Below are 26,821 nucleotides of genomic sequence, written 5' to 3'. Positions count from 1 at the left end.
TGGAGCGTTCTCATTTTGACTCAATGGAGCTCATGAAAATATGCTTGCGGTGAAAAGTTCACCGGTGTCGCTCAACATGCGCAAGTACGAACACTGCGTCGCATTCTTGTATGTGCACGATTGTATTGAACAGCAACGGCGCAGAACTGTAACCGGGGATGTCTTTGGGGGGGGATATCGTGGTTTCGCTTCACCAAAGCAGTTCTAAAACTGTTAAGTCAGTCATGCAAAAGGCACACCGAGGTCAAAATAAAACCCCAAGTATACGAGGTCTTTGCAGATGCGCCCATATTGTGTGAATCCAACAGGAAAAAGCGTGAAGAGAACACAAATGGAACAATATCTGACATTCCTGCTTTAATAAAACTGTTGCGAGGTCATATTTTGTTGGTTTAAAAGAAAACCAAAACAAAAAAACAAGTGCACCTGTGTTGAGAAATGACAACATAAGAGACAGGATATGACCTGCTTTCTTGATGCCTGCTTTTGGCCTGCAGCAGCTTCAACTTGTCGAACGCTCACGCAAGTCATGAGATGATGGAATCTTCAATATTCCGCTTATGTTTTAACACGGGCCATGCCGAAATGTTTGAAAGGACTTGGAAGGCTGATGATGGATGGATTTCACAAAGCCGTCTTCTTATGTGCGAAGACCCCGTTGAATTTGCAGAAGCTCCTGAACGAAGCGTGCATGTCTGAAATTTGTCGATAGGATTCGTGCAATTTTTCACTGAGGGAAAAATTCAATGTGATGAGGGGCGGAGTCCATGTGCACGATCATCTCTTAGGAGTTGCTACAACTGTGACAAACGGCTCTGCTAATTTTCTCTAATCTTCATTTGTACTTTTCCGCCCTTTTCCCACCGCAGCGTGTTCCCGTTCAAACTCCGCTTGTCGTAAACGTGAGTTCAACGAAGCTCTCGTATATTTCAATGAGAAAACAATATTTTGGATTTGTTATTGTTATTATTTGGCTTATTGTCATTCGTGTTTTATCACTTTGTTGCAGCGGCGGTTGTTGTAGCAATAGAGTTGATTTGAGCGTTCTCTTTTATCTGCTAGAAAGACATAATACTTGGAGGCTAACATATGTGCCCCCCCCCACATCTCGGGTTAGGGTAGCCTAAATATCCCCGAGCACGTGCTTGTGTCTCTCGCATGGAAACGGCCGCCCGAGAGGCGCCACGCGTTGGCATGTTTAGCGCGATATACGGCCTCCTCTGGCACCGTGCGCTCGTTACGGAGGCAGCGCAATTAGACGGCGGGGCCGCGGGACGCCTGCCCTTGCGCGCTGTTCGCGTTGCGTTGCGCCTAGATACCGCCGAAATACCAAAAGGCCACGCCGCTACATCCATCGTGTGCATAATGGACGGTGTGACAGGATGCATACAAATAATACTCTGGGAACTCTCGTTTTTGCTATAAGTTCACGTTAGTCTGGCACTCTTAAATGAACCCTTTCATCAAGATTACTCAAGCAGGGAGACGGTGAGAAGAATCCGCACGTTGCATTGTGCCCGGATTCCTGGGCTAACCTGCACATTCCTCCTTACATGCGATTGCTTTTTTGGTTCGCATTGCGTGCAATCTTTTTTCATCCACCTATATGAGAAGCTATTGTCCAATCTTGCTGCAACACGCCAAACCTTCCAACCTTTGCAGGATAAAAGAAGACGCAGATTCCCCACCCGCCCTCCGGCCTGATTCCCCCCCCCCCCTCGCCGCCGCTGTTTCTATTCCCACCAACGTTTCTGAACATGTGGCGCCGACGTCTATGCCATTCAGATTCGTGTTTTGTTTTTTTAATCATCCAAAATGCCAAGTGAGTCTCGCCTCCAGGTAGCGGAGATGTTTCCCCACGTAGCCTGTTGGGCTACGTTGGGGGTGCCTCCTGCTTTGTTGTAGCATGCTGAAATATTCTCAGTTCTTGCCTCTGCGTCACTCACGTTTCCGAGCTTTGGACTTTATCGTGTCTTTTTCATACATTTAAAAAAATAAATAAATGAAAACTCTCTTGTACAACCCTTCAAATCTTGAAGTCCAACAAAAGTGCTCATTTGTTTTAAGGTGGTCCGAGCAAATCAAATATCCTCCCCTGATTTTCATCTTCCGCCGTGAACGCGAAACAATTTCCTCGTACTTTAATGCAGTACTTTTTTATTTTTTTATTTTTTTGCTTTAAAACTAACAATGTCTGCAATAAAATAAGACAATAAAAGCCAGCTTCTTCATAACTGCCGTTTCCTGCCCGAAAGCAATACCTAAAGCTAGCATGTGAGGCAGTTAGGGATAATTCCTATTACAGGAAGCACCTGCACTGCAAAGCATGCAAGCAAGCATTCGGGGGGGGGGTAGCACAATGTCCTTCACCTTTGCCACCCTGGTTTTTGTTTTAACTATTCTTCCAGAACTTGGCTTGTCAGTTCCAGTGAATGAGCGCATGATCGCCACCCGGCCCCTTCTTCCTCACATTCACAACGTATGCCCCTTAAATAATGATTAAACGTCTTTCTTTCTTTCTCTTTTGTTTGCATTCTGTGCAAGCAGCCGCGTAGATGGTTAAACCCGAGCTCGTAATCATTGGAAATGTTCACGTTTAATACAAAATCCGGCAGCCGACCTTCGGAGCGCTCTGATGGTTTCTCCCGAGGTGCTGACTCCATTAAATGGGGGGCGACTTTGACCATTTATGGTTATTTGCCTGCATGCGGCACAGCCTTGAAGCGCACGAGCCGGCGAGGATTCATGCAGATTCACATTCATTTCGTAACACGTGTCAAATTGCAAAGTAGTCGGTGGGCGTGACGCCCGTGTCACCCTTCGTGTTTCATGTTACTTTTTGTGAGTCGTACAAACAGATGTTTACATACAGTATATAAAAAGACATACACTTTTTTTTCCCCCTCACTGTCTGACATGAAATCCGATGAAACATTCCCTGTTTTAGGTCAATTAGGATTACCAAAATTATTTGTATTTGCTAAATGCCAGAATAGTGATCGAGAATAGTTTCTTTTAAGGCTCTTTGCTTCTACGTTTAGGTCATCAAAAGACATCAAATGGCCCAAGGTGACTTTCGAGTCAGTGAGTGGAGTTTTGCACTCTGCCGCCTCCTGCAGGCAGAGTGGGAACACCAGAAGGTGGGCTCCTCCGATGACAAACCGACTGAACATCTGTACAGTGTGTGGCCGCAGTGCCAAAAAATGTCTATTTACTTTCCACCGGCGGGTGTGGAATTCGGCAGTGTGCGCGCATGGGGAGGCGTCGCGATCAGTTGGAAATACGCAGCGAATGTGTCTGCTGGTGTCCTTCCACACTCTCACTTCTTATTATCATTATTTTTTTTTTTAAACTCTATTGATGCATGGGAGGACAGGAAAAGAGGTGAGGCTGCGAACGTCCCGTTGCTAAAAATAGTCTTTGGCTTCGTAACAGCAGAGGTCAATGTGACAGGCGCTGCAATGTGGATGCTGTCCTCAGCCTTGAACTTCAAATTTGAAGTACACCATGCGGGAACCTTTGAATCAGTTAGCGTTAGACTCCGTCCTTCGTTTTTTCCAGCCTGTTTGTTGTCCAAATACCTGCATGGCTTCCCTCATGACTGGAAACACCCCCTACCCCAGGGGAGAATCAGAGACACGGGGGAAATCGTATCTCCTGTTGGAGATGTCAGTGTCACCAATTCCTCCCCTCCACCACGCGCTTTTCTTCTCGTTTCTGCCATTTCACCCTCTTTTCATCCCGCGTCTGACGCCTCCGGTGCATGTCACCTTCATTGTCTGCCTCGGCACTTCAGACGCATCTCCCCTTCCGCCCTTCAGGGATGGGGGGGGCGAGGGGGGGTTATGACAAAACATTGCTCCACGGGACGGTGTCCTCAAATGCAACGCAATTGCGACTGCGTCGGATTTTGCGTCGGTCGGATTTTAAACAGGGAGAGGAGGCGAAACCATTTGGGGGAGAAGTTTGACAGGAGTTTGGCATTAACAGTTTTGTGTCTTGTCGGCTTTGCGTACACTCATCCAGGTTACGTCAACATCGCGCTACGCTAATGGACCCTCCTGTACGACGGCCCGTCCTCGTTTGAAATATTGCGTTCCAGCGCGCCATCCATCTTATTGTCTTGACCACAAATTTGAAACCATGTTTCCCCTACTCCTCTGTGACTTCATATTAGACTACGCGGCAATGTTAGACAGGTGCTGTCTTAACATTTACACTTGGATTTGAAGTTTGTTTTACCAACACTTGTAAGTGAGGGGCGATTTATCGGCGGAATAATCCGCCGTTCGCTGGACGTTAGCGACTGATGCTCGAGCAGAGGAGGCATGTTTACTTCCGGGGCCATAAATCCACAGATAGGAGCAACATTTCATTTTTATGTACACACCAAATGGTCCATATAATTCGGCCAAACGCAGGTGCGCTCACATGCGAATGCTGTATTTATAGTCGGCAGACAAGCGGGAGCAAACCCAAGCCGGAAGCTCAGCGAAGCCAGTCAGACTCTTTCCTGGCCCGTGTGGGTGTTCCAGTCGTCCATTTAGGACTGTGGCCCGGCAGTCATGACGTTTCAAGTGTATGATTGCACTGATAAAAATCACATTTTAGCAGTGGCACTTGACTCAAGCCGCCTCTTAACAGCGCCACTAAATGTGTCCGCGTATTAACAGAATATTAGGTGATGTTTTGCTCTCACGTGACGGTGCAGCGCCGCCTCATGTTTGGCGGAAATTGTGTGGTCTAAATTTGACGTGTGACAGCAGGTTAGCGTGGAACATTTGGTGCCGGACGTTCCGACTCCTGCTGGGTGGCCTCGCTTCCGGGAACTCCGACGCAGGCGAGCCTGCGGATGTGGTAAACAGTAAACGAGGAACGCTGCCGCACGGCCAAACACAGCTGGTTAGACTCCCGCGGCGGTTGTCGGGGGTCGCGCGCACGGACTGGGGAGGAAGAGGATGATGAAGTTCAAGAGGAGGAAGAGGAAGGGAAGAGTGATAAGAGGGCTAACGTGGAGGAGCGTGGAGACGTTCAACAGACGGTGGGGGAAAGGAAGATAAAAGGAGATTTTATTTTATTTTTATCCCCTTTGACCGTTTCTTGCAAAAACGTTACGGATGAAAATTCAGGTGAAATTTCCAGACGAACCTAAAATACACTCGAACTTTTACAGGTGACCTTCATTTGACCTTCTTTTAACTTTTGAATGCACATTTATGTCTGTTCAGTATTGTAGTACTTCTTTTGCACAGCTCGCAAGGATCTATGAATGGCAATGCTCAACGCATGTATTTGTGTAGCATGGCCACATTGGTTTTTAGTATACAAGTAAACATAATTGTCGAGATTGTTTTGGAATGTGTCAATCAAAGCGTCAGCAACACCTCAGATGTTCCGCATAAGTGGATCCTTGTTTTGTTTTTTTTGTTTTTGTGTGATTAATCCGTTCTAGAAAGTCTGACTAAAAACTGAAGTGTATGAAATCCATTGCGGTTTTTCCCATAGGAAATAATGTAAAGCCAATTAATCCGTTCTAGACACTCAAAAATATGACTAAAAATACATTATACAGAGAATAACTCTTTATTTTGGTCCTATGGTGGCTTATTTAGCAGTCACACTCATTTTCTACTTGTTTGAGTGTGACTGTTAAATAAGCCCCCATGTGGCCCAGAAAGTGTGGAGAAAGTTGACTAAACGGCAAGCTTTTATTGTGAAGGACTGACTTTTGACAGGATGCGTTACGCATGTGTTGCCTGTGTTTTGCCAAGCAGACCGGGAGGGTTATTGCTTTGAGTTGTTCATAAAAGCTTGCTTTGTAGATGACGTCTTGCCGCCTGTTGAACCCTCTTCACACAAATTTTGAAACATGCATCGATTCCGAGTAATGAATGGCCGAGTCAGTCTTTTTTTAATTGTATTATTTATCGTAAACCGAGTGGATGTATGAAAACGAGGTCAAAATTTAGACAGAAAAAAATAAAAAGAAACGCTCCTGTGCCTTCATGCAACGTGCTCGCCGCGATATAGCCCGCCGTCTGTTTAGTGGGGTAACCCGACACGCACTCCGGACACCGATAACATCTGCAGAGCCCGTCGCAATAAGCGGGCAAGTTGAGGCGTCGGCTGTCACCTGCAAGCTGCCACTCAAAATGCACGAAGAAAAAAAAAAAAGCCGACGACGACACACGGTGTCTTCCACGCACGTGTTTGGACAGCAGAGCGTGAGCAAACACGGCAGATTGATCGGGCAGCATTATCACATGCTGAGAGATACGGCACCACGTTAATAAATGAAGACAAGTGCGGCACGGGCCTGTTCTCTCATGTCTTTTGTTTTGTCAGTAAATGTATTCACAGGTGAAACATTGACTTCATTTTTGCGCTTACTCAACATTCCGAGTTGCCTGACAGACAGGCTGATACATTTTTTTGGGGAACAGAAGGCGTATTACAGGAATATTTTTTGTCAGATTATTTTCGCCTGTCACGTCGTTTCTAGTTTCACTTTTGGGTGCCGGTTCAGCTCGGTGTTAAGCTAGCGATGCGACTGTTTCTCCTGTTTGTCCGGTGTTAAAATGTTAAAATAATGTCTACTCTATTTTTGTGTCTGTCATCGGTTCTTACGTTGTTTTGAACATTTTAAAGCTTCAAAACAATCCGTGCAAGAATCAGACCATCTTCCAGTGGGATCGCTTCACTTGACGTTCTGTTGAAGTCTGGGTGTGGACAGCAGTGAGTGTCTGAATATGGATGAGTGTCTTTTGCACATCCCTGATCCCCACCTCAGGCCTCGGTTAATGACCAAGGAACAACACGAACAACATGAAACTGACCCACCCGTCCTATTGAGACATCTATGGGAATAAAACGGTAACGCTTAAAACGAAACTGCGGGACCTGAAATAAGTTCTCCCGCGTCCACTTCTCAGCCCAAACGTCTCCGTTCCCATGCTCACTTTCTTGGCCTCCTTCTGTCATCACGATTAGACGACTCGAGGAGATCAGAGGGAGCGAGGCTCGGACCTCCGCTGCTGACCCAACCCCCCTCCGACCCGCACCCCGGCACGGTGCCAAACTTTTCTCAGTTGCATCTTATCCGCCGCCCTCCGTTGTCACATGCCGGTAATCTTTACTAAAACACACTTTTTAACTGACTGATGATCACTTCTGGGGGTCCAGAGGGGTGTGTGACCCCGCTTGTTATATGGACCAAAACCACCCCGCCACTTCATCACCTTTCATTTTTCTCATAAATCCCTCCAACATGTCCCTCGGGTGACCTCCATCGCGCCTTTCATCCCCACGTCACGCTGAAGGCGGCCTTTGACCTGAAAATGGACCCAAAAACAACATTGGGTCATATGTTGGTCTAATTCTTGGTGGCGGAGTTTAAATTGACATTTCCATCCATCAGCCGCCCACCATGAAGTTCATCTTCATAAGATGCTGTGCCAAGCGGAGGCATCAAAAAAATAAAAATAAATGGGCAGCGACCGAATGTTAAACTGCGCCGCCGCGATCAAATCTTGCGAAAAGGAACTCAACTTGTCTCTCGACTCCGCAGGGGGACAATTCTAACGAGCCGTGTTCCGGTTTGGACTGCAGCGGAGGATGCAGGTGCAACCCGGAAAAGGGAGCCAGGGTGAGTCTTCTGCATGCCGCCGTCTTGGTTATTGTTTGATTTTGACTTTTCAGGACCTTTTATTTCTCTGCTCTTTGTTGCCGTCCGCGTCCAACAACAACAATTACTGTCTGAGACCGAAGCCTACACTTACTTAGCTCCCTAGTGTACGCCGCTTTTGGTAAACAAAATGGAGACGCCCCCGTCCACCTGAGGTTAAACGATACCTGTGACTGTTATTGTCAGGCAGCGTGAAGGTGCTTCGTTTGCACTTGGCAGGACAGCTTGCAAAAACTTGCATTTAAATTGATTGTATCAATAGATTACATTTTTTTTCCATTGATTTTTTTTTTTTTTAAGTGGACTCTGTAGCCAGTTTACAAAAGCAGAGTCAGCAATTTTGCTCTTTATATTTATCCACTTTTCTGACAGGAGAAAACAAACAAAACAAAACAAATCAGAAATGTGATTTCATTTTCAGGCCATGTCGCCCATCTCTAATAGAAAGCAGTTTGCTTCACTGTTTGTTTGTTTTCGAACACAGTAAACGGGAGGAAACCTGGGGGATTCTGTGGATTCAGAGTCAGCATAGCTCTGAATCCATCGCTAATGCCTGTGAGAGGAAGGGACTGTTCCCCCAGGTGATGTCCAAACACACCAGCAAGAGACGCAATCCAGATGTCATGTCGGGTTTTATTTTTTTCTCATTATTAACAGCCGAGTGGCTTCGCGTTCTGAAGAGGGTCTTTCGATCTTTGTTTATACTGTGTCTGCCATGTTGAAGTCATTTGATCTGAAAACATCCTCTCCCACTGGGTGAACAGCGAAGGCCCTTACAGGTCACTGTTGCAGTGATTGAACGTGCGTGAGCAAAATAACTTTTGCCAAGTTATAAGAGCGAACCCTTCGTATTTATTGACACAAGGCTGAAGAGTAAAAGAAGACTAAACGGACTCATGCGGATGGGAGGGGGGCAAAAAGAAGCAGGTGTGCCGTCTCTTTTCAAGTAAGGGCACAGCGATAGTGGCTATAAGAAACCAGCGACAAAACCTCTCGAATGTAAATCAGCATCTCTTCATCCCTCACTTATTCCCCCTTTTAACACTTTTCTGTGTAAGTCGTGAGATTCATTTGACATTTTCCGGAGCAAAACTGAGCCGATGGCTCCAATTGCATCCAGGTAATAGTTGGCAGCAGCACCAGACAAGCATGAATGACGACTTTGATCTACTTTTTTTTTTTTTTTTTTTTTAATCTTTCAATATAACCCCCTCATCTCTCATTCTGTGTATGTGTGTGTGTGAGTTGCTATATGCACGGCTACTCCTCTGCGCGTGTGTCGAGATGTACAGGACAGTCTTTATCAGCAGCAGCCTTTCATCTGAAATTTTTTTTTTGTCCTTCTCCCCTTCGTCGAGAACGGTGATGGGATATTTATTTATATATATTTTTTTTTATCTCGCCGTAAGGATTCATTTAAACACACCCGGTTGTGTAAAATGACCGAAATGATGCACACGCACACACATAGAGGAGGGTCAAGGGTTATGGGCAGTACAAAGACATGCTGAGGCCGAAAGGTCAGGGAGAAAGACGGGCTGAGGTATGTGTGTGTGTGTGTGTGTGTGTGCGCGCGCGCGTTCGTGCGTGCGTGTAAGAAAATGATGTGTAAAGTAATACACAAAACACACAAAAGAGCTAAGCAGCAAAATGCAATGACCAGCTCTCCCTCCCTGTTTAACTGCTGCTTCTGATGCACTCTACTGCCCTCGCATGGCTTCCTCTCAAATTGCAAGACGTTTTTCAAGCATTGAGAAAAGATGCAACGAATGGGAGGGAGGCGAACTCGGGCTGCGAGGGCATTGAATCGTAATAAAAGACGCCTTCAGACTGAACTTCTGACTCTTTGGACACACGCAAAGAAAGGTTCACACACATGCGGCAATGTGCAACACTGCTTATTAGTTGTGATTTTCCAGCCTCTCGCGCCTTGACACGATGATGATGATGATGATAACGACAACGGCGCGGTTATTTACGATACATTCGGAGGCCCATATGTGCAAAAAAAAAAAAGGGAAAAAAAGCTGTGCGGGTTTGTTAAACGTGTAGGTGCACCTCTCCCTTTTAACGACAGCGGCGCATATTTGTGCCTGTGCAATTATATTTTTGTACGCCTTTGTGTGTGGCATGTCTTCATCGGTGTGCGCACCTGGGAAACGTGAACGCGGTAAATTACCACATACAATAGCCTATCAAGAAGCGGCCTGACTGAGGGATGAGGAAGCGTAAAACAACAAAAATCAAAACAAACGTCCAACCTGTAACACCAAGTCCAGGCGACCTCAGAAACAAATGATTGTTTTGCCATCAAAAGCCATTTGTCAGTTTTTGTTGTTTTATAGTTTGAGGTGTTACAAAATATTAGCGTCAAAGTCACTATTCTACTTGATAAGTTTCTTTTCCCCGAAAAGCTTATTTCGTCTGTGTTTTTGGTGAAACCAACCCAAGTTCTGCTGCAGACTACCAAAGAACCGAAAAAGTTAGAACCAAAGTGGACTTTTTATTTTGGTAGGTTCGGTGTTTATATTGTCACAAAACGCGCGTGTTGCAAGATCAGTCAAAATGCTCTAAAATGGCTGGCAGTGAATGACTTAAAAAGGTAGGACAAGACTGAAAGTTGATGGGTTGGGCTTCACAGACCGCGATCCAGAAAATGTGCGCATCAGCAGAGTATTAACAAACGGCGAGGGCTAAATAAATACAGCTGGATGGGACTTCTCATCTCGGAGGCATTCGTGCGCTCGATTCTCAAGCGTATGCAGGTTTGCATTTTTGCCTCCATTTCTCGACGCTACGTTCAAGCGCCATCACTCCACCTCCACGTGTGACGCTCCATGAGAAAAATCCAAAGTGCTTTCAGTCGCCTCAGAGTTCAATTCGGCCAGGGTGGCCATTAAAGGAGTCCTAAACATCAGTGCGTTTTATATATATATATATATATATATATATATATATGTGTATATTTAAACTATTTGGCCTTGCGTGCCAATTACACGTGCTGTTTGGGTCTCAAAGGTTGCTGTCCCCTCGGGCTGGTTTTTAAGAGGAGGAAGGGGGGCAAGCTCGTTTTGAGCACAATTACACCTTTGACGACTGCGAAATATGTACGCGCTGAACTGGCGAACGAGCACACGAGCGGCAAGGTTGTTTTTGCGTTCTGAGAAATGCACGAGGGCTTTATGACATCATGACCCTGGGACAGCAAGGTGCTGACCTCCTATGTGGTTTTTTTTGTGTGCGTGTGGTTTTTTTCATTAGCAGGTGTTAATGCACCTGGATGAAAAGAGAGGACATGTTGTTGCTTTAATGGCGGGAGGGTGGGAAGAGGTCAGTCAAGTGGAAAAAAGGCCATTGGCCACATCATTAGGTACACGTAATGAGAGCCCGTTTGGCTTAAGAAGATATTTACAGGATCCTCTAGTGTGAATCATCTAATTGCACTTAATTAATATGCAGTCGCACACGCCGGTAATAACTTCATCGAATAAAATGTCAAGAATTAAGCAGCTTGGGCATCGCGGCTCCTTCTGGTCTGTGCAACTTCTCCACCAGGGGGCAGTAAAATAGAGTCATGCGGACACAAACGAATGAGAGTTTGTGTGTCTGTGACTATTGTGATAGTGTCTACATGTGTTGATGTACCATTTGTGTTTAGATATCGGTTGCTGGAAGCGTGAGAACACCTACGCCATAAATGCTATTCGTTAGCCCGTCTATGGCGGCGGGTCACTCATATCTCAAGGCACCACTGTACTGTTTTTGTGAAATCTCATCTCGAGAGTATATCCCTGCATGTGTGTCCCTGTCCATTTTCGAGCTGTAACTCATTCATTGCCAGCCTTCCCAGTTAAGGTGGATATTTGACTTCTAAAGCCGTCAATGGCAGTGAATGTGTTGTGAAGGGTCAAGCAGCCACAGCAGCTCCACCAGCATAGTCCACCAAATCCCGTTCGTTTGCCAATTCTTCCCCACCAGCGTGACCAGCGCCACCAAATTCTGCTCCCATCACCATCCTACAGTGAGCATGCAGTGTGACAGTTAAATCTTCACACCGCCACCAGAACAATACGACTGGTTAAACCCCCCTCCGATGGCCCGAGGGTGGACGTCCAGGACAATGCGCACACTTTCACACACACGCACGACCATTCTGAAACCGTCTGTCCGAGCGCTCTCCCGCTCCAGGAAGTGAGGCGGACCCTCGATGGCCGCGCTAAGTCCAGAGAGCTTAGCGGCCCCGAATAGGCCCCATTGTGTCTTTTGTGCTGGAAGGGATTTGGGCCTACAAACTGACCACTCTGCTGGAAGATGATGAGGATGGAAGGTCCGCTAAGGGCTGACCGGAACGCTAACTCTCTGGCACGAAAACACAGACTGCTTCCAAACGCCACGGCTCGTCTGTGGCCAAAGCTGTCGGGACTCGAAGGCAATTTCTGCCAGCCGTTATTCAGCCAGCCGTGTACTGTATTTGGCATCGGACAAATCTCACCAAACAAAGATATCGCAAAAAGTGTAGCATCATCCCTCGCCATGTCGCGGTTCGCTTTTTGCGATCTCACTGTATTGCCCGTTTTTTAATCGTACACGTCTAATTGTATACTCTGGATGTTTCACTATATAGCTTTCGCACACAGACTAATGTTACTGTGGACGCTAGTTCTAATCCCTTCACAGGTAGTCAAGGATCAGCACAGCCACGGGTGCACTTTATTGAACGAACGCTAACAAAATCACGTCTATTAAATCTGTCTCTCTAACCTCAACTGGAGCTTCCGAAGCAAACGTGACCCCCATCATCCCAAAACGGATACTTGTAGACCCCGCTTGACGTCTGGAGAGATGAGCTCGGCGTGACTTGTTGGTAAAGGAAACGGAAAAGAAAGACCGACGCGTGAGAAAAAGTGGGACGCCTTGGCATATTTTCCTGCGTGTGAAACCAGGTGTGGACGCAAGATGCGATGCAGACGGCGCTGACAGGCTGACTTTACCTGGCGCAAACCCTCTCATCACGTCGGCATGGCTGCCCCGAGGCCTAAAACCACGCCCACGCCGGCCAAGTCAAAGTCGGGATTATTGTCAACTCATTAATTCTCACAACGTGACTTTTCGCTGAAGACTTCGCTACGCACTCGAGGGGTCGTAATATTTCAATTTCCTGAGGTTCAATACAAACTGTGGATGCGATGGATGGTCACGTTCTGCAGTCACATTTAAACAATGAGTGCAAATAGATAAATACGGGTGATAATATAAACAGTGTTTAGTACGTATGTTATGCTACGATGCCTAATATTGATTGTACATATGTGTTATGATACTGAATACAGTATATACAGGCCTCAAGTTCCGTTTTCAGCTCTCCCTTCTCCACCTTCCTTGTGTGTGTGTGTGTGTGTGTGTGTGTGTTTACTCACTCCTGCATCTCCACCCTCAGCATCGTTATTTTACTGCCACTAGGTGGTGGAAAAGAAGAAGTGCAGCTTTTTTTTTTCTGGGGGGGGGGGGACACTTGAATCTTACTAGATTTTTAGGTCCTGAAGAGTCCTGTAATATTTGTTGCATTCATGTATCTATTCGATCTTATTATTGATTCATTTGAATATGTAGATTTGTTTTTTTTAATTTATATTCATGAATTTTATTCATTTATGTTGTTGAATAATCGATTCATTGTGAATCAATGTCCACAGCGCTCGTCCACTTTCGGGTCAATGACGGAAAATGTCGGCCATCTGTACTTTTTCAAACGACGCGGCGTCGGGAATCATGACCTTGTCTTTCTTCCTTTTCAGGGTCATCCGGGGCCTCTCGGTGAGGTCGGGCAGAGTGGAGCAGAGGGGCCCCGCGGCAGCCCCGGGCCCGTAGCGCCCAAAGGAGAAAAGGGCCACATTGGCTTGAAAGGACCATCCGGCCCCAAAGGAGACAAAGTGGGTGTTAGCGACTGTAACGTGCTTGTTATTTTGTTGACCGTATATAGACGTAAGTCTTCAAACCAATAAAGTGTTACGTCAACGAGGTATTATGATTCTGTTATTGATGGATTTTGATTTGATTAATTCAACAGGGACCAATGGGAGTGCCTGGATTTCAAGGAAACGATGGCGTCCCTGTGAGTGAACACGGACGGCTCTTCCACTAATATGGATAATTGATCGTTCGTTGTTGAATTTGCCCTGAATAAATACAAAAGATACATGACAGGATCTTACTGGGGTTGATGAAGCTAACATGAAGTGTTAAAGTACTGGTGGATAGACGATATGTACTAAAAAGAGAGTAGTCAATAAAATGGCAACTGAACAGAAGAACCAAGAACAAGGTGGCTTGAAAACAATTGTAAAGGAGAATAATTGTAAAAATGTGCAAAAGCTGAAGTGAAAATACATAAATCAAAATTCACTTCATTTTGTTGCGCTGTTCTTGTTCTAGACGAAGCCCTAAGAAGGTGCTTAGTTCACTTCTGCCACCAGGTGGCTCTCCACAGATTGCCATGTTTCACTCCCTCTGTCCAAGTGTCATCGATTTTCTCGTGGTGGGCGTAGGGTCACACCGGTCAGCAGGGTGGCAGAGGACCACCGGGACTGGACGGCTGTAACGGGACCAGAGGGGAGCCCGGGTATCCTGGCTACGGCACCGGCGGCCCCGGGCAACCTGGTTTTGCAGTAAAGACCCATCTACTTGTTTTTTCGCCATATACCTTTTACAACCTGTATAAAGGGCGATGACCTTATTTTGTGCTCTCCCAGGGACCCATCGGGCCTAAGGGTCAGAAAGGAGAACCTCGATACATCACTGATGGCGGCGTCACCGTGAGTTCTCACTAACGTCACCAGTTTTATGTCAATTGTGCCTACAGCGCCATAGACTTAACGTTGCTACGGTGGCAGTCATTGCATTTTAACAGGCATCTCCAGCTGCCATTTAGTCTTCCGAATGTGCGCTCAACTCTTCTGGCTCTGCTTGATTTGTTATTGCACACGAACTGCCGGGGAGGGCCAGCCTGCCATTGTCAGTGAAAGGTTTCCGCGGCCAGCTGAGAGCAGAGATCATCAAAAGTCTCCTGAGATACGTCAACATTTTGCGTGGCCCACATTTACTCAATACGGGCCATACAGCCCGGGGGGCAATTTGCGGCCCCTTACTTCATCGTGCCAATACCCCAACCTGGCAGGACCCCAACGGGGCCGGGCTGCGAAGGCCCGATTATAGCTGGTCGCAGCTCTCGTTACTATTAATATTTCACTTGTTGTCTTCTGAGTTCGAGCCTATTTTGACATAGCAAGGACCATCACGTACCGATATCTGTTTTCAAATGTACGGAATCGAGCGTCAACAAAGTAAAGAACAAATACTTCTAATCCTAAGGAAGTTCGTTAGTTTGTTGTTGATCACCACGTCCTGGAACATGTTTGAAACGTGAACAGAACTGCAGTAAGAAAGCCGACTTGTGCGACATTCAAAACCTTTTTGTGTGTGTGTTTGTTTGTTTCAGCGTTTACCTGGCCTTCCAGGAGAAGACGGTCGCCCCGTAAGATTTTGTCCTGTTACTGTTTACATTCACATTTAAATGTCCTGTTCTCATCTTCATCCAGATTTCAGGAGTGTAAACGTCAATGCCGGCTGCCTTCCTGTCATTTGAAAAATGTTATACGTCTCTGCAGGGCACCAGTGGTCCCGATGGTCCAGTTGGGTTTGCTGGTCCACCCGGGCCGGAAGGATATCCCGTATGTTGGCGAAAACTGCACATGATATTGTGTTTTCTTGCACGACATCACATGAAATGAATAGGATGCTGAGTAAGGTTGTGTCGTTTGTCTTCAGGGCCCACCCGGTCCTCCCGGTTCACCAGGGCCGATGGTAAGCAAGCAAGCAAACAAACAAATAAAAAGACTGAGCCGCCCTCGAGTGAATCTTGTCAACTTTTTTTTTTTTATTATTTTTTTTTTTATTAGGGGAGTCGTAGTGATGGATATCAAGGCGAGAAGGGAGACAAGGTATACTGTGTGTTACTCATTGGAAATCTCTCCATTTCATCCATCCCTCTTGATTGGATAAAACTGTATTTCGGACTCCAGGGCGACTTGGGTCTTCCGGGACCGAGTGGTACTCCAGGTGACGGATCTCTACGAAGTGAACAAACCCTCACGATCTACAAAGGAGATAAGGTAACAAAGAAAGGGAAGGGACAGAGAACAGTCTCATGTGGACCCCCGCATACCGACATTAGCTAATTCACCTATTTTTTTTGGGGGGGGGAGGCTACTTATTGTCCGTTATTTGCTTTTTTTAAAATAAATTTTATTTTATTTTTTAAATAAAAGTATTACTGTGGCGCCATCTTGGTGCCAATGACCTATGTTGAAGTGAGTTAAGGAGTTTAATGTAGACAAAAGTAGTGCTTTTATTGAAGCAATTATCTTCAGACATGTATTATGTATTTGCAAACAAATCTCTTCAAGGGTCTGCAGACACTTTGAACCCAAATTGTTTTTTTTTTCCTCCCGCTCCGTGCCTTTGCCTGAAAGGGTGAACCTGGACCGAAGGGGATTCGTGGATTCCCTGGAAACAGTGGGCCTCCTGTAAGTGCTCATCTTACAAGAGTGTCCGTCCAAGTTTGACTTTGGAAATGCTTCTTATTTTTCTTTCAACTTCAGAACCCTTTTGGTTTCCGCGGGGAATTTGGAGAGAAAGGAATACCCGGATACCCAGGGGCGAGAGTAAGAGCTTCAGATATTGAAATGAAACACTGGCAGGGAAAGAAAATGACAGCACTAAAATTGTGTTATCATCATCGGTTGCTTCAGGGTCCTCCGGGTTTTAACGGACCTCCCGGCCTGCCTGGACAACAGGTAGGATATGAAAAAAAAATGTGCGCTTTTATTTACATCATTCACCCCTTTGGTTGAGTTAAGTCAAAGATTTCTTCTGGGGCTGCAGGGATACAGAGGGACTTCAGGATTCCCCGGGCAACCAGGATACAGCGGACCCAAGGTGGGAGGAGTCCCACGTGCTTTCGTTTATCATTTGACGTGACTTGCTAATCTTTCCGTTCTCGCAGTCACGTAATGTCTGTGCCATTTCAATGAAAGTTGTTCTGAATGCTGTCAATTAGGGAGACCAGGGAGAACCCGGACTCCCAGGACCTCCCGCTTTTGTCAGCGGTCCAGGCACTTCTGTTCAAGGTAAAAGTCTGAGACCCCAAGCCCAAACGTGTCCAAACTGAAGGTATCCAGCGCTGTCAGAGGTGGCGAAATTACTCACCAACTGGACTGAAGTACAGATACTTTGGGGAAAAACAAAACCAAAAAAAACAAAAAAACATGTATTTTATATTTTTAGCACCCCAAGCATTTAATTTCATTGCAGAGTGACATATCAAGAATTTGAGTATTTGTACTTACCTTTTACCTTTTCTTTGACTCTCAGGACCGCCAGGTGAACCAGGCTTTAACGGGCTTCCAGGTGCACCCGGTGACCAAGGACCTCCCGGGTTTCCAGGCCCACCAGGTCCTCCGGGACTTGGGGGATTCGGTTCCGGTAATAGGCACGAACAACTCACACGAGTATACACAGTGTAGTTCTAGTGAACCTGTCCTCTCTTTTCGGACTTCTTGCCGGTAGATCGTCCCGCCAGCTCGGGTTTCCCAGGGACCCCGGGCCCGAAGGGGGAGAAAGGTAGCCCCGGCGTACCTGGCTACGGCACAGAAGGACTCCCAGGCTCCCCTGGACTTCCAGGGATTCCAGGGCCTCCTGGACCGCAGGGCCTCTCCAGTATGTTGGCATAGAACCAGTTAACACATTTTCTCCTCCATCATAGGTGGTGGTGATCACATTTGGCATGTTTTATCTTTATGATTGTAATTAACCTCATTGGTATGGATACAGAAGCATCATCATCATCAGGCAGTCACAGAGTTGTGCTACGCCTAAAATTATTGAATTAAAGCCAGTTTTAAGTACAGCTGCAAGACAGAAAAACTGGCTGACTGACTTTACTGTCCTCCAAGGCCGACCCGTTGAGCCCTGCGTCATCTATCACGAGGGGGAAAAGCCCACTGGTCAGTGTAATCCAGGTATCCCTCAGGCGGCAGCCATATTGCGATGGTCACCATGGCAATATTTTTGCTTGCCTGGGCGAATAAATAAATAAGAAACAGCCCAGCAAACTCAACTTTCAGCAGGCGGTAGCTTAACTCTTTTTTTTTTTTTTTTTACGCTGCGCAAGGTGCAAGCGGTAAGTTTGGCTTACTGGTCTCTCGACTCTAAGCTGCTTTTCTCAACTTCTGCCACAGGGTGTTGCCAGTGAACAGAATTCATTGATTTTACTTGCAAGCAGTTGTCGTCATAATCACACTTTGCATTCATTATGTACATGCAAATTATGCAGTCATTGCAAAATACATCAAGTAAGTGCACCACATGTACACATTATAATCAGAGGCACATGAGCTTCGATTTTTAGGCATAGCAATGTAAAATCAGTGAATTTGGTTCATGCTTAATGTAAAGCTGCGTTATATTGAAATGAGATTGACACAATCTAATGCTTAACATAACCTCGCAGTTCAAGCCTGTCAAAGCGATCATGACCAATGAGAACAAACTAACCCTGATTTCACACTGAGTCTCCGAGCTGCACTGTGCTTCTTAGTCATCATTTGACTGGAAAATTCATGATTTCAAGACCACCCGCTGCGAGAATTTCCATTTTTGTTTGATGAGCCAGTGCAGGCGAGCCCATGAGCAAACAGTGTGAAATCTGAAATCCACATGAGTTGGAGACCTGTGATTGATTTTACTGTGAATCTGCTCTCATCCACTCATATTCCATGTGCGTGTGTCATTGCAGTTTCACCCGGCGCTAGCGTTCCGGGGGTCCCGGGGCTGCCCGGTCCCCGGGGACCGTCGGGAGAGCGAGGATATAAAGGTTTCAGAGGTACAAACCTCCGATGAATCCACACTTGAACACCACATGATGCTTTTGGTCTTCATCCCGTCTCCTCTTCCGCTCCACAAGGGGATCCCGGTGACTGCAACTGTATCGGCGGCGGCTCCTCGGGGCTGCCCGGGGCACCCGGATCTCCCGGTGCCAACGGCAGCCCCGGCTTCACTGGGCCAAAGGGGGAGTCTGGAGACGTGGGCTCACCTGGCTTCGGAGGCCTTCAGGGACCTCCTGTGAGTACAGTTTGAACCCTTTCCGTTGGGCGAACCACTTGAGCATTTATTTCATATCCTACTAGTAATAACATGTAGTTGTTCTCTTAGTCTCTAGAAATAACATACAGTAGTGAAAGGCAGTCGTTGAAAAAAAAACAAAAAATTGTGTGCTGAATTGACTTATTAGTGAGGCCAAAGAGCAGAGTAACTCCATGGACAGTTTAGCGCCTTAGTAGCATATTGAATAAATGCTCAAACAACTTTCCGTATTTGCCAAACCCTTGTTGGTGTTTTTGTCCGATCCCTCAGGGCCGCGGCGGCGAACGTGGTTTCCTTGGCCGCAAGGGAGAAAAAGGGGTGTCTTACTACACCACTTTCGGTTTCGGAGTGAAGGGAGAGCTCGGAGCTACTGGGCCCAGAGGACCCACCGGAGAAACGGGTACACCGGGCAGGGACGGATCGCCGGGCTTCCCTGGACCCCCCGGTCCCCCAGTCAGTGCTTTAATGACGAAAAAACAAAAATAAAATCAGTAGAGGTTGCTCGATAAACGTGAGAAAACGCAAATGTCCTCTTTAGGGGGATGCCGGCATTGGCACGCGTGGAGACAGAGGTTTCCCGGGCTTCCCGGGATCCAAGGGGCGGCCCGGAGGGCCTGGCGAGCCCGGCGCCGGCTTTGCCGGCACGCCTGGTTTCCGAGGCGAGCCCGGAGAACCCGGTTTTTCCGGACTGCCGGGGCCACCAGGTTTGCCTGGACCAAGAGGTAAGCGTTGGCGGACGTGATCGGTGAGCGTGTACGGACGTGTGCGCGCGTCGTATCGTCCTTACAGGCCGAAACATCCGTCGTGACCCATCGCATTGTCCTCCTCCTCGCACAGTAGTTACCATAGCAACAAAGCCTGAACACTTTAGGAGGGTTTTGTGAATTCAGCCAAAAACCTGGGACGGATTTTTCTCTCCCAAAGCAGCTTCCTGCCCTTCCCGCCTCGGCCGCTGCAGCATACTGTTAACGACACGATTAATGGTCTCCATTAATGAGCTTCTACACTTGCTTTGTAATCTCTCTCGGCGACAAAGCGCTTCATTAGTGCACTCCTTGTTGCATCCTGATGAGATTTAAACTCTGAAATCCCACTGTGATTCTTTAGCCTCAGAGGACATGGATAACAATTGTATTTTGACTCCAAATCATTCGTATTCTTTTGAAAATTAAGACCAGAGGTGTCAAGCTAATTTTTTGTTGTTGCTGGCCACATCGTAGGGATGATTACCCAAAAATGTTACCACAGACTCACGTAGCAATAAGTGCCACACACTTTAAGAAGTCACAGATACTACAGTGAAGAACATAAGGATGGCAGCCCCTAGTGGACAAAAAATAATCTAAAGTTGATCAGAATCCAACACCAGAACCCTTAGAAGTTGTTTTAATGTTTCCATATTCCTGAAAGTTATCAACCTCTGCTCGTCCTCCTCTGAGGCCAAACGACACAAAGTTTGCTGATCTGCAAGAAATGACTGCGTGCTCTCATTGCGCCATGCTAATGCTAAACAACCCGTTTTTGTGCTCTTAATTATGAAAGGTTATTGTCACAGGCTGGAGCAAAGAGACAAGAGTCTTTTTGCTCTTGCAGTAAGTGCGATAACCTGTTCGGAAGCATTTGAACATACTGCCTAAGCAAGCGTTTGAATGTGCCTTTGCCTTAAAATGAGCTTTTACGTCATCCAATGGAGCTGATTGCTGATTTTGCTGATGTTTTGTTTGATGAACCAGATTTGGCGCATGCAAATGAACCCTGACTGGCTTTGCTGCAATTTTCTACTTCTCTCTTTCTCTCCGTTTCCACCCAACCATCCATCGCTCTGTCCCCCCTGACGTCCTTGTGCACGTGCATCCGTCCAGGCGAAAACAGCTGTGGAGAGGTTATTGACAGCGAAGAGGGAACGGGTGGGTAATGAACTTTTTCATCAGCCGCCCAGCGTAACAGGCCAGAGCTTTGTACGCGGCGAGTTCTGGATTCCCAAAGACAGAGCAAAGTACAGGGAGTAAAAGATTAGTTCTCAGAGATTTTTCTTAATGTGTGGTTTTTCTTTAAGCATCCTTCCGGTGACATAAAGACAAATTCAAATCATAACGTTCTAATCCACCCTCACGTTTGGAATTTTTTTTTCATTTGCAACAAACAATGCTCACAATCAGCAAGTGAATCAAAGTGGGAGGATGATGATGTTTGCAAAAGTCATGGATGGAGGAAGCAGACAATCATCAGAAATTCTGCGAATGGACATGAATGCTGATGTCGCTTAATCACACGATTCCGTCAGAACTGTGTTTATTTCTGTTGTTTGTGGGTCTGTTTGTATGTCCACTGCCTAATTGTGTATGGCTGCTCCCAGGCCAAGTGCTTCCCTGCACCATCCCCGGTGAGGTCGGACTGCCCGGTTTTCCCGGTGGACCTGGACGACCAGGTAAAAAGAAGAGGTTTTTAAGGTTTTTATTTCTAATTTCTCCCAGTGGTCCATTTCGCTCATCAAGCTAGAAATGCGAAAAACCATAAAACCCATCGCCAAAGTCTGATGGGGTCATCATGGGAGCCGTTTGTGTCCGTAAGGTCCCAAAGGTCAGCCGGGCTTGCCGGGAGGCCCTGGACGTCCAGGATTTGACGGCGCAAAAGGAGAGAGAGGAGAGCCCGGCTTTGGAGGGCAGCCCGGACCGCAAGGTAGCCGGCCAGTCGCCCAAAAGTTCCGGATAGTCAGAGCCTGTGACCCGCATTTTTCTCTTGTCGCGACCCACTTGTTTTCAAACATAACTACAGTTACTAATGTTATTTTTGTGTGTGAAAGGCTGTTTAGTTACCGCTTCAACTTACATTCACACAGCAGGTATGCAAATAACCTTTCTGCAGCATGGCTGTCAAAGTTGTTATATTGCCATAGTCTATCAGTAACCTATGCTAACGTCGCGGTGAAGTCCTTACTTCAGTATTTGTACGAAAAATACTTCTACGATGCTGACTTAAAACAGCGCTAATTGAGCGTGCCTTCGTCGACCCATCCGAAATGACCCACCAGCTGAGAATAACTGACGTGGAGGACTTTTTAAATACCAGTTCAAGTTGAACCGGGAAATGTCTTGGTCGATTTGTGAATCAAATGAGCCACTGAGCTTGGAGCGTCACTGAGTGTCATCAGCAAGTTGCAACAGAGATACTGGAAGAGTCACAGAAAGGCATAGAAACCTTGAACAATTGGACAGGTCAAATAAAGTTCACCTGTCAAGGTTTTTTTTTTTTTAAGTGCGTTTTAGGATTATCCTGAAACTTCACCCGAAAGCCGAGTATCTCTAACATTTGGACAGCGGCGCATGTATTTCCATCGCAGCTTTCTTTAATGGCCCCTGCTTGGTCGTCTGCCACCTCCTCCCGCAGGTTTCCCAGGACCCAGAGGGGACGGCGGAGTTCCCGGTAGCCCGGGACAAAGTTTTGACGGGAGCAGGGGGAAGGACGGTGTCCCGGGACGCCCTGGAGCCAAAGGCCAGCCTGGAGAAGTCCTGGGTGCCACAGCGGGGCCTCCAGGACGAGATGGTTTTCCCGGAGCCCCTGGAGACAAGGGCCAGCCCGGGACACCGGGAGGGGCCGGACCACCCGGTGCGTCATGTTGATGATGTTATCCTCACTTATACTTTGAATACTTTGTACACTAACACAACAAACACCTTCGTTTGATCAGGTCTTAACGGACGCTCGGGTGTTCCCGGGCGTCAGGGCGAACGAGGAGTTGATGGTTTTCCTGGGCTCCCCGGTTCTCCTGGACTCCCAGGCGATCCAACCGTCGAAGTCCCCGGTCCGCCTGGAATCGATGGCAGCAATGGCCCCAGAGGCTCACCAGGTGAGGGTGGGGGGAAAATATCACGTTGTTCAATCCAAAACCTTGTCGTGTACAAGAAGAAGGAAGAGGAGCAAATAAGAGTTTACTTTTGATTCATCATCTTTCTTCGTTCTCTTCATTTTTGAACCAGACACACGTGGCACGTTTTGTTTTGTTTCAACTCACCCGAAAGATTCTCTCCCCCTCTTTCATTTGATATTCCCACGTCTTCTGTCTTGCCTCCTCCGTCCTTTCTTTCCCTCCTTCCCACATACCGCCATCACCATCATCACCTCCATCCATCCTTTCATGCCTCCACCCGTTTCCTCTTGGTGTGGGCTCGTTCCGTATAGGCTGTCAAGGTGAGACGTCCTTCCGCACTACCGTCCGCTCCATCGTTTACCGCTTCCGTCGTCGGCCTGCGCATCCATGTTCCGGCTCAAAATGTCCATAAATCCTGGATAAAGCTCAATTGGATATTTAATGGCAAAGATTTGTTTTGCGCTGACGGCCATCACGTCTGGCAGCAAATGACTTTGTGGACATTCTAGCTGTGGGACATTTGGCAATGCTGAGTTTTTTTTTCCCAGCTGTTCTTTTGCAACTAGCACTAACATTTGTAGTTGATCGACACGTTCAAGAGTAATCTTTAATTTCTTTGCAACTAGGCCTGTGTGACCACAAACTCAACAAGGCTTCATTCTTAATAAAGGTCATTTTCATCACGTCCCACTCACCCAGTGGACATCTTGAAAATCCTTTTTTAAGAATCAAATCGTAGACTTTAGTTACTCCTTGGTGGTTTGAAAATGCTCATTTATTCTGGAATTGCAGTTCAAAATTCTTTTTTTACTTGTAGTATATTCAAAATGCTGTTCTTAAATCTAAAATCAGCCACTTAGTTCTTAAATCCAATCAGTAACGGCAATAATTTGACGTGTGTATTTTCCAACCGATCAGAGTGCAATTGCAGCCAATGTGTGTGCTTGTGGTGTGTATTGACAATGCGTATGTGCAAGAAGGTGAGTTTTTTTGGAAAGCCTCATAGAAGACATAAACACATTTCCTGTTAATTCATAGTTTTATATTAATTATGAAGAGTGCCTTTGATTGCGTTTTATAAACAGTCATGTGTTTCTTAGTGTTGCTTCATGTCGCATCATCCGTCATCTTCCAGGTTTTCCTGGTCGAAAAGGAGACAGAGGAGACCCAGGTTTCCCAGGACCTGCTGGTATGAAGGGCACCCCAGGACTACCGGGTACCCCTGGCTCACCGGGGTCAAGGGGAGCACCCGGGCCTCCGGGACCAGGAACAAGGATGGGATTGCCGGGAATACCAGGAAGGAAGGGTACGCTCAAGTCGTCAGCATCTGAGGCCCCGTCACGGTCACTTGAAGATAACAAACAGCGTTGTCATTTTTTTGTACACAGGTGAGCGAGGTTTCCCAGGGGTGACGGGCTTCCCCGGACAACCAGGACGTCCTGGAAATCCAGGATTTCCTGGGGGAAAAGGAGTGCCCGGGGGGCCTGGAAGAGATGGACTTTCTGGGGGGCCCGGCTACACTGGACAGAAAGGTAGTGTGTCCAGAGCCCGAAGGAAGACAACCACGCCTGTCTTTTACTATTTGGTTCACGAACAATGTTGTTTTCGGCAGCCGTTTTTTGGATGGAAATGCTCATTAGTTTTTAGCACATTTCAGTCTGTTCTATATGTGGTAGTTTTAGTTCCGTTTCAGTCGACGAAAACCCCAAAAGCTTTTAGTCTCGTTAAAAAAAACAAAAAAGTTTAACAAATGGCCATTATTTTGTGTTCAACACATCATTTTGACAAAATACCACAATGTTAAGAAAATAGAACGCCCTTAACTATCAAATAAAACAAAGCTGTCATCTTATAGTGGTGGAGGGGTTTGTGTGTCCCAATGATCCTAGGAGCTAAGTTGTCTGGGGCTTCACACCCATGGCAAACTGGTCTTAGGTGAGGGACCGGACAAAGCACGGCTAAAAGACCCCTATGATGAAAAATATTCATGGATTGAGGTTTCCCTCAATCACAACCATTCGGAGGCGGGTCACCGGGGCTTCCCTCTGGTGGGGTTCGAAGGCGAGCGCCTGGTGGCCGGGTCTGCACTGGCCGAAAGGGTAACGTGGGTCCCACTTCCCATGAGCTCACCCCCTGTGGGAGGGGCCAGCGGGGTAGGGTGCGGTGTGAGCTGGGCGGTGGCCGAAGTCAGGGACCTTGGCGAGGCGATCCCCGGCGACAGAAGCTGGCTCTAGGGACGTGGAATGTCCCCTCTCTGGCAGGGAAGAGCCCGAGCTGGTGTGTGAGGTCGAGAAGTTCCGACGAGATATAGTCAGGCTCTGGTACCAGTCCTCTTGAGAGGGGTCGGACTCTAAGACAAACAAATGTCCATGTACTGTGTTTTCCTATTCAGGTGAGCCAGGGTTACCCGGTCCCGCCGGCCCGCCCGGTCCTCTGGTTTCAGTTGTGTCTGCAGGCAGAGGAGACCCCGGAACCCCTGGAGGCAGTGGCCTTCCTGGCTTCACCGGACCAAGAGGTATACATTGGTTCCCTTCATTTCTGAGAGGTGAGATGCACAAGACATGTAAAAACTGTCTTTGTTTTCCACAGGTGACAAAGGGCTTCCAGGCCCGCCGGGTCGTCAGGGTCTGCCTGGACTTCCAGGTTTTGCCGAACAGAGTAAAGGGCAGCCGGGACAACCTGGTTTCCCAGGGCAGCCGGGATTTCCCGGCGGCCCAGGTCCTAAAGGTGAAGCTGGAATCCTGGGATTCCCTGGCATGTCTGGACCAAGGGTAAGGAAAGCAGCACAAATGGAAACATACACTACTCACAAGGAATAGTTGGCTTGAGGGTGAAATTTCAGGAAGCAGCTAAAACGCAATGTCCAACTGTTTAATGTTTCAGTTCTTTTTGCACAACAAAGCTGAATATCCCTACCTAACTTTTTGTGAGTAGTGGACGGCATATAAGTTTTAGACGGTGAGCTTCAAGTTGTTATTATTATTATTTTTATTTTATTTATTTTTTAAGGGAGACGACGGCTTACCTGGTATCCCTGGCAATCCTGGACAGCCTGGTCGTCCCGGTACCAAGGGTGAGTTCAATTTCACATCACACACAAAAACATTGAATGTATACTTTTATAATCTACAGTATTTACATTTATTTCACAGGTCAGCCTGGAGAGTCTTTTGGCTTTCCAGGTGCACCAGGCTTTAAAGGGCAGCCCGGAGATTCAGGATTTCCAGGTAAAAACAGAGGGGAAAGGGCGCGACCCACAACAGTTCAATCACCTCGCATTGACCGAACAGTGTCTTCCTCGAGGTGGTCGTGGCAATAATGGCGCTCCTGGTGATGACGGCTTCCCAGGAAGTCCTGGTTTCCCTGGAGTCAAGGGAGGACCTGGAGAAGCTGGATTGCCTGGAATAATGGGTGAGCGCAACGATAGCTGCCACATTTGAATTCTTCTTTAGTCGACCGTTTGGCATCTACGTACGTCGACAGAAGTATTTATGTGCTCATGTTGGCAGGTTCACCTGGTTACCCCGGACCAAAAGGTCAGTCTGGTTTCCCCGGACCAAGAGCGCCAGATGGAACCCCTGGTTCGCCCGGACGCCCAGGAGGTCCCGGACCTAAAGGTTAGATGATGACTGCATGCTTTTCTGAGTGAGACATAAATGTTCGACAGACGCACTCTTGTTGTTTTTACAGGTCTTCCTGGATCTCCTGGTTTGGACGGCCTTAACGGCCTCCGTGGACCTAAAGGCCTTCCTGGGACACCTGGTAATTAGCTTTTTAAATGTCAGGAGAAGATTTATGATATTTATGTTGCGTTTGTTTTGTTTTTTAATTGTACAACTAATGTTGTTGTTTTGTTGTTGATGCAGGGGCGAGTGGCAGAGCGCGCCAGGGTACCCCTGGTATTCCGGGCTTGAAGGGCGAGAGAGGCGTCTCCTACCCAGGAACACCAGGTTTCCCAGGACAGAAGGGAGAGAGAGGAGAGTCAGGTGAGTCATGGGAAATATTTACAGTTGGACGGACGGACTGACGGATTAGATCAGTATGGGATGTAATATAATGGGCTGAGGGCT

At 47.1% G+C, this 26,821-nt stretch overlaps 1 protein-coding gene across 5 annotated transcripts in view; it reads left to right on the top strand.

Annotated features, from left to right (window-relative positions):
* Window positions 1-26,821, top strand: part of col4a6 (collagen, type IV, alpha 6) — a 45,473-nt gene that overhangs the window by 14,561 nt on the left and 4,091 nt on the right. Inside the window, exons 1-38 of one of the 5 annotated variants that reach the window (XM_061764130.1) lie at window positions 4,982-5,129; window positions 7,568-7,645; window positions 13,480-13,614; window positions 13,752-13,796; window positions 14,230-14,349; window positions 14,434-14,496; window positions 15,180-15,215; window positions 15,349-15,411; window positions 15,509-15,544; window positions 15,640-15,681; window positions 15,763-15,852; window positions 16,213-16,266; window positions 16,342-16,404; window positions 16,492-16,536; window positions 16,625-16,678; window positions 16,800-16,869; window positions 17,114-17,224; window positions 17,309-17,458; window positions 17,695-17,745; window positions 18,537-18,623; window positions 18,705-18,862; window positions 19,154-19,336; window positions 19,422-19,605; window positions 20,746-20,790; window positions 21,240-21,311; window positions 21,455-21,562; window positions 22,271-22,489; window positions 22,572-22,730; window positions 23,887-24,057; window positions 24,140-24,283; window positions 25,144-25,266; window positions 25,341-25,522; window positions 25,761-25,824; window positions 25,904-25,978; window positions 26,055-26,162; window positions 26,261-26,368; window positions 26,442-26,513; window positions 26,618-26,737. In XM_061764130.1, coding sequence (XP_061620114.1) covers window positions 5,118-5,129; window positions 7,568-7,645; window positions 13,480-13,614; window positions 13,752-13,796; window positions 14,230-14,349; window positions 14,434-14,496; window positions 15,180-15,215; window positions 15,349-15,411; window positions 15,509-15,544; window positions 15,640-15,681; window positions 15,763-15,852; window positions 16,213-16,266; window positions 16,342-16,404; window positions 16,492-16,536; window positions 16,625-16,678; window positions 16,800-16,869; window positions 17,114-17,224; window positions 17,309-17,458; window positions 17,695-17,745; window positions 18,537-18,623; window positions 18,705-18,862; window positions 19,154-19,336; window positions 19,422-19,605; window positions 20,746-20,790; window positions 21,240-21,311; window positions 21,455-21,562; window positions 22,271-22,489; window positions 22,572-22,730; window positions 23,887-24,057; window positions 24,140-24,283; window positions 25,144-25,266; window positions 25,341-25,522; window positions 25,761-25,824; window positions 25,904-25,978; window positions 26,055-26,162; window positions 26,261-26,368; window positions 26,442-26,513; window positions 26,618-26,737 — 3,700 coding nt within the window. In that variant the 5' untranslated portion in view covers window positions 4,982-5,117. Of the gene's footprint in view, window positions 1-4,981; window positions 5,174-7,567; window positions 7,646-13,479; window positions 13,615-13,751; window positions 13,797-14,229; window positions 14,350-14,433; window positions 14,497-15,179; window positions 15,216-15,348; window positions 15,412-15,508; window positions 15,545-15,639; window positions 15,682-15,762; window positions 15,853-16,212; window positions 16,267-16,341; window positions 16,405-16,491; window positions 16,537-16,624; window positions 16,679-16,799; window positions 16,870-17,113; window positions 17,225-17,308; window positions 17,459-17,694; window positions 17,746-18,536; window positions 18,624-18,704; window positions 18,863-19,153; window positions 19,337-19,421; window positions 19,606-20,745; window positions 20,791-21,239; window positions 21,312-21,454; window positions 21,563-22,270; window positions 22,490-22,571; window positions 22,731-23,886; window positions 24,058-24,139; window positions 24,284-25,143; window positions 25,267-25,340; window positions 25,523-25,760; window positions 25,825-25,903; window positions 25,979-26,054; window positions 26,163-26,260; window positions 26,369-26,441; window positions 26,514-26,617; window positions 26,738-26,821 lie in introns of those variants that run through there. The other 4 variants (XM_061764132.1, XM_061764128.1, XM_061764131.1 and 1 more) reach the window with 4 other exon arrangements.

This window comes from Phyllopteryx taeniolatus, chromosome 23 (genome assembly GCF_024500385.1).
Source record: "Phyllopteryx taeniolatus isolate TA_2022b chromosome 23, UOR_Ptae_1.2, whole genome shotgun sequence".
In the NCBI taxonomy this organism is placed as follows: Eukaryota; Metazoa; Chordata; class Actinopteri; order Syngnathiformes; family Syngnathidae; genus Phyllopteryx; species Phyllopteryx taeniolatus.
The sequence above is the reverse complement of the archived record's forward strand: the minus strand, read 5'-3'. Positions and strand labels throughout refer to the sequence as shown.